We start from the raw sequence: 6,026 nt of genomic DNA on the forward strand, positions 1-6,026 counted from the left end.
CGAGTCCGTGGACAGGGCCCGGCTGGGGCAAGCAGGCACCGATTAGGTGTAGGCAGCAAGGGCAACCCTCGGGCAACCCGGTTTTTGCTCGGTAAACCCGTAGTTACCGTGGGGAAGGCAGCGAGCAACGTGCAGTGCTGCGGGTTGGCGTCGGCTCTGAGCCCCTGCTCATCCTGCGGTGTAATTACAGGCATCCTCAGGCATCCCCAAGCATCCCCATTTCCAGACCCCAACTGGAAGAGGAAATCTTCATTGACTGTGTTAGGGGCTATTAATTAACCCGAAGCTCCGTTGTCTCCCAGTGGAGCTCCACCTTCCTAGTAGGAACCCCTCCATCCCTGTTCCCACCTGGGATTTTGTGGGCTTGCGTCTCTCCAGGGCTTCACCTAAATAGTCACACAGCAAGGATGAGGCCACCTGCGTTTCTGTATCCCAAAATTCTGGAAAGCAACTTCCTTGTGTCTCGGTGGCGGTACTGTCAGCAGCTGGAGTGAACCTTTGCAGCTCATCCTTGGCACACGTCAGGTCTGGCTTCATCCCATCCGCTAAGTTTGTTCCGTTTGTGCAAGTGCAAGCGGACGTGCGCGTGGTTCTCTCGTTTTGCAGTTGCTTCTGTTTCCTCGAATGCAGTGAGGCATCTGGAGGCCCGGCAGTGGGCCCAGACTGGGCAAAGGCACAGGTTTGGGTGCTGTGTGGGTTTGGGTGCTGCGCAGGTTTGGGCTGGTCCTTGGGCAGTCCCAGCGTAGAGGAGCAAGGGTAAAACCACTCTGCTGCGGAGCCATTTGCTCAGGAGGGAGCTGCAGGGCTGCTCTTAAACTTGTCCTTACTGATGCTCTGGTGTGCGTGAAGCAAATTTGCTTTAGAAATACCGATTTGGGCATTTAATGTCAGAAATAGAAGTACATGTGCTCTGCTGGGAGCCCAAAGGGGATCTTGGGGGAAATGGCCCTGTTCTAGGGCGTAACGTATGTGGTGCAATGTCCCCTTATCACAGCACGCTCACAGTCCTTGCTCTGCATCCCTGCCGCTCTTACCTGGCTGGGGGGCAGCCATGGGGCGCATGGTGGCTCTGTGGCTGTAAGACCCCGGTGCCCTCATCTGTGCAGGCACCCTGCGTGGGCAAGGGGAGCCTGCAGCCCTTGGCTGGTGGCAACTTCTCCTGCAGGTGGGCTCATGAGGAAGGCCCCGGCCCCCCTGGCCTCGCAGTAGGCGGGTGCTCCGCTGGGGCCCACCCGTCCTGGCTGTTATCTACACTCTGCAATTCTGTTGGGCACCCGTCTCCTCCTTCCCCTCACAGTTTCTGGAGCCGTGGCCTCTATCTGTCCCCTACAGAGTCAGGTGCCTCTGGTCCCACCCTGTCCTCCTCTGGGATTAACTGTTTAAAGCATTTTTTTTGGATTTTCGAGGTGGGTTTTATTCACTGAGCCCTTTGTTCTTGATCGCTGCCTGCCTGGAGCCCTGCCCGGAGCCCTGCCGAGCAGCCCAGCTGCTGCACTGGGACTGCCGACTCCAGTTCACTCGAGGGCTCTCCCCTTCCCAGCGAGTAAAGACTGGAGCGGCAGCTTGCCAGGGCTAAAAATTACTTGCCAAGTGATGCCGTGACACTGCCAGCGTGCCCGTCAGCTGGTCTGTGTCCCCCACAAGCACCATCTGATTTTTTTTATGTGATGTTTTTCTATGCGTAAGCCTATAAGTAATTGAGAGGTGCCTTTTCCCCAGTCTCCAAGCAGAGTTGATTGCTGGGGGTGCAAGAGACTCAAAGACCTGGACTTGAACACGATGCCCCCATTTTACAAGTGCCCTTCGCACTGGGGTGGCCTGATACAGACTGAGAATTTGGCTCAGCATATCGTAAGGGTCTTGAGCATGTAAAATAGGCAAACACCTCAAATTAAAGGTTTTCCAGAAGAATGGAGCCATCTTCTGCCCAGTTCCGTTGCTGACTGCAGCCATGGGTGCTAGTGTAAAACTGTCTCCCTTGGACCGCATCCTGGGATGCTAAGTGAGCTGTGTTTGCTCTCCAGAGAGAGATGGCGGCAGCAAGGTTTATTGCTCGGGAATCCCTCCTGGGATGGGACTGGGGACTGCAGGGCTGCTCCCCTGAGACAGGTCCCATCCTTCTGTCCGCTCTGTCTCCCATCGGAAGCCCTGCCCTGCCCAGGCTGCCAGCAGAGGAATCCCGCTTGCTCTTTCAGAAGTCTCCAGCTCTCCTCCCTCCGGTTTCAGCTCTCAAAACAAAACCTGTGGTCTCCAGCAGGGACTTTGGTGTTTGTTTTCCAGAGCACTCCCAGCTCCTCTGCACAGGGCATTTGTGGGATGCGGCCCCGGGTGTGCAGCCAGCAGAAGTCCTTGAAGCCACTGTACAAACAGTCTGTTGTGCAGGTTGTGGCTGTCCCGGCCGTAACAACTGCTCTCTTCTGTGCTGCAGCCAAATGCCGCGTCCCTGGGGCAGCCGCCTTTCCCCAGTCCCTTCCGTCATGTTCCCACCAACCACATGCTGGTGAGAATTCAGTGCTAGTGGAAATTTAAATCTTAATGGTCTAATCACAGAATTATTACTAGATCTGTTATGGAAGAAGAAAATATTGCTACAGAAAAAGTTTCAACTATAACATAGCTAACACTTGATTTATGTATATTGAGTAATTGCTCTTTGTTACCCCTGACATCAGTTTTGCCCAACTCCCAACTTTTCTTTATCCAGCAGTAAGTGGCCGCCGGAGTTGTGTGACGGCAGGGTTTAAAGCCCTGGTGTCATCAGGATGATCCTGCACCTCTTCTCATCCAGTGCCCGTGCGCTTACACCTTTACACCATGGCCGCAAATATTTCGTGCTACGCAGAGCAGCTGTTTACTACTCCGTATACCAAAGCTGTATCACGCAATTATACAGCGTTAAGCAAAACTAAACTCAATTAAGCAGTGACCATCTCACCATTAGAAAGCTGTTGCAGCTGCACAAGCTAAAACAGACGGAGCCTGACGAGGGTGGGAATGTTGAACCATGTGAACCTGGCTGTGCTGTGGGAGGACGCTGCTGGCTGTAAATTGGTGGTTTCACACACAGAATTGGGAAGTTTTGTGGGGTGGAGTCGGTATCATCCCTGTTTATGGGAAGTGCTGTGCTGTGACTGCTGGTGTGGGGTCCTGCAACACCCACCCAGCGCAGGGCAGCCCCCAGGAGCGGGGTTGAAGCTGGCTGGGCTGTAGCTCGTGCTGCCCACGTGTGCCTGCAGCAGGACGGGAACGGTCCTGCAGTGGCTGCCTGGACCTCAGCCCCCTCCTCACCTACACCAGCAGCTGTGACTTTACCAAGGCACGGCCACTAACCAGCCTGCTGGTTTCTTCTGGTGTTTCAGAGTCTTCTTTCACAGCCTCCTCGTGAACACCCAAGATGCAGGCAGACTCCCTTCTTCACAGTGGCTACTTCCACCCTGTGCTACGCTCCTGGCAGTGTACGGCAACCACCTTCGATGCCTCCAACCTCATCTACCCCATTTTTGTCACGTGAGTGAGCCCTGGCTCTCTGGGCTGGGGATGGGCCAAGCTTGGGTTGACTGGCTTTAGGTGCTCCCTGAGCTCAGATAGGTTCAGACTCCCCAAAAGACTCCCTGTGGACAAGCCTGGGGCAGGGACTTCCTTCTCACGCCAAGTCCTCACATCTCTGTCCCATCCACCTCCTGCAGTGACAGCCCTGATGCAGTGGAGCTGATCGCCAGCCTCCCTGGACAAGCCAGGTAAGAACCCAGCCCCTCCAAGCTGCGTGCCAGTCACTGTCGTGCCCCATGCCCGAGCAGGGTTGATGCATGGCCTGCGATGAGCACAGCCCAGGGGTGACGCTTCCAACCTTCTGTGGTCCCTGCCTTGGGGATCCCCCAGCATCAGGCAGGGTGGGAGCATTCGTCCACCATGGAAGTAGAGGGAATCATACTGGGAAGGCTGGGAAAGTACCAGTACTGGCAGGAATAGTGCCAAGGTCTAGCAATGTGCCAGAGCACTCACACATTGTGTGGGCTGGGCACGCAGGGAAGTTGGAAGGGAATGGGCTTTCCAGAAGCAGCTAGAAAACCTGTGCAAGGACACAGGCTCCAGAACTGTGTTAGATCTTGCTGGACTGGCAGCTCCCATCTCCATGCACTGCTGCATTAGCAGGGCTGTGGTCAGAGAGGCCCCAGGAGGATGGTCCTGTGGGTAGGTGGGCTGGATCCGCAATTGGGAAGCTGAGATAAGGGATCCAAGGGCCAGGCATGCTCGTCCTTTCAGAGCAAAGAGTGCCCACGCCAGGTAGATAACGCTCCTGTAGCCCCAGATAAGGTCCTGGATTGTTCCTCCCAGTGTTCAGGCACACCTCCCCTGTACCTCCAGCTGCTGCTTGGTGTGCATGCGGGATTGGTCACAGACCAGCATCCAAGTCACAGAGCAGGTCTGGGTGCCTGGCAGCCCCCTTCACTTTGCTCTTCTCAGGTACGGAGTCAACAAGCTGGAGGGGATGCTGCGTCCCCTCGTTGAAGATGGTCTGAAGTGTGTGCTCATCTTCGGGGTGCCCAGCAAGGTCCACAAGGTCAGCGTGCATGATGGTGGCAAGGGGCTCGGGGTAGCCACAGGGGTGTGGGAGAGCAGTGTGGGACTGGGGGGCAGTCTCCTGATCAAACAGGAGCAGTTCAGGGTCTCTGGGCGTGCTTGCGCCTCGCTCAGCAGAGCAGAACGGGGATGGGAGACTGCAGTGACACCCAAAATGCTCCTAGTGTCCTCTGTCCCTTTGAACAAGCAGTGTATCACTGCAGGGCAGAGGAGAGCATGGAGCTCTCTGCTGCAGAAAGCAGGGTGGATGACTTGAGAAGAGCATCTATATGGCTTCCCCTGCCCCAGCTCTGTGCTGGGAGCTGTTGCAGGTGGCCCCAGGACCCACACTCACTGCTCAGAGGCACTACTGTCACCCTCTTCCATCATCGGTGGTCACGCCACCCTGCTTTACATGGTCTTGTGGTTCAGAAAATGTTTCTTGGGCAGAACTGCTGCCACAGAGGAGTTGGCAGGACACCCTCAGCTCTGCCTGCTGAAGCATTTCTCCTTCTCACAGGATGAGAGAGGCTCTGCTGCTGATGCAGAGGACACACCTGCCATCCAGGCAGTCAGGAAGATCCGCTCCACCTTCCCAGAGCTGCTCATAGCCTGCGACGTCTGCTTGTGCCCTTACACGTCCCATGGGCACTGTGGTGAGCACACAGCCTGGGCTCCTGGGCTGCTCTCTGGGAACCTTCCCAGGACTTGGAGTCTCTGGGAGTTTGCTCTTTTTTGTTGAGGAGCTCTGGGTGCTGGTGGGGCCTGGCCAGCTCCCACCCCGAGACTTGGCTCCCCAGTACTGGTGCAGTTGAGCATGAGAGACCTTTCCTAGGTTTTGAGAGCAGGGTGGGAGGCACAGGAAGGCACCCACTCCCTGGACATCTGAATCTGTCTGAGCACCCATCTGTGTACCCCGTCTGTCTTCCCTTCCCTGGAGCACCCACGTGTTGTGTCCAGTCCCTGGAGGGCTGCGCCGTTGGTCTCCTGGCCGTTATCCAGCTCCCTTAACATGTTCCCCGCTGTTGCTCTGAGCATCTGCGTAGCAAGAGCCACGTTCCCACCCTTGGGATTGAGGCAACCAGCTGTCCAGCCCCTCACCTAACCCCAGGTTTGTCTCCCAGGCATCCTGCGTGAAGACGGCACCATCCAGAATGAGCTCAGCTGCCAGCGGCTGGCAGAAGTGGCGCTGGCCTATGCCAAAGCAGGTGAGGAGTCTCCTGGCAGCAGTACCCAAGTTTGACTCTGGCAGATTCACCCCTTCTCGCCTTGAGCAGGCACAAAAGCAAACCAGGCCTGGCTCCAACAGGGTGTGCTTTTACTCCGAGGCAGGGGAGTGCCCCCCTGCCCTCCACATGATGGGCCCAGCAGAGCTGCAGGCACCCAGGCCCCCTCTGGTCCTGGGGTCACCTCCTCTGCAGGCAGAGTCGCAGCCTCAGGCACCTCTCCGCATCTCTGCTCTTTCC

The 6,026-nt window shown here is 56.5% G+C and overlaps 1 protein-coding gene across 1 annotated transcript in view; it reads left to right on the forward strand.

The window, feature by feature from the left end:
• The first annotated feature begins 3,359 nt into the window (after positions 1 to 3,359).
• The window catches only part of ALAD (aminolevulinate dehydratase), a 5,254-nt gene continuing 2,587 nt past the window's right edge, over positions 3,360 to 6,026 (forward strand). The window contains exons 1-5 of the mRNA XM_035891876.1: positions 3,360 to 3,507; positions 3,687 to 3,737; positions 4,465 to 4,561; positions 5,081 to 5,216; positions 5,685 to 5,768. Coding sequence (XP_035747769.1) covers positions 3,395 to 3,507; positions 3,687 to 3,737; positions 4,465 to 4,561; positions 5,081 to 5,216; positions 5,685 to 5,768 — 481 coding nt within the window. The 5' untranslated portion in view covers positions 3,360 to 3,394. The remainder of the gene's footprint in view (positions 3,508 to 3,686; positions 3,738 to 4,464; positions 4,562 to 5,080; positions 5,217 to 5,684; positions 5,769 to 6,026) is intronic.

This window comes from Egretta garzetta, unplaced genomic scaffold (genome assembly GCF_000687185.1).
Source record: "Egretta garzetta isolate BGI_Z169 unplaced genomic scaffold, ASM68718v1 scaffold143, whole genome shotgun sequence".
In the NCBI taxonomy this organism is placed as follows: domain Eukaryota; kingdom Metazoa; phylum Chordata; class Aves; order Pelecaniformes; family Ardeidae; genus Egretta; species Egretta garzetta.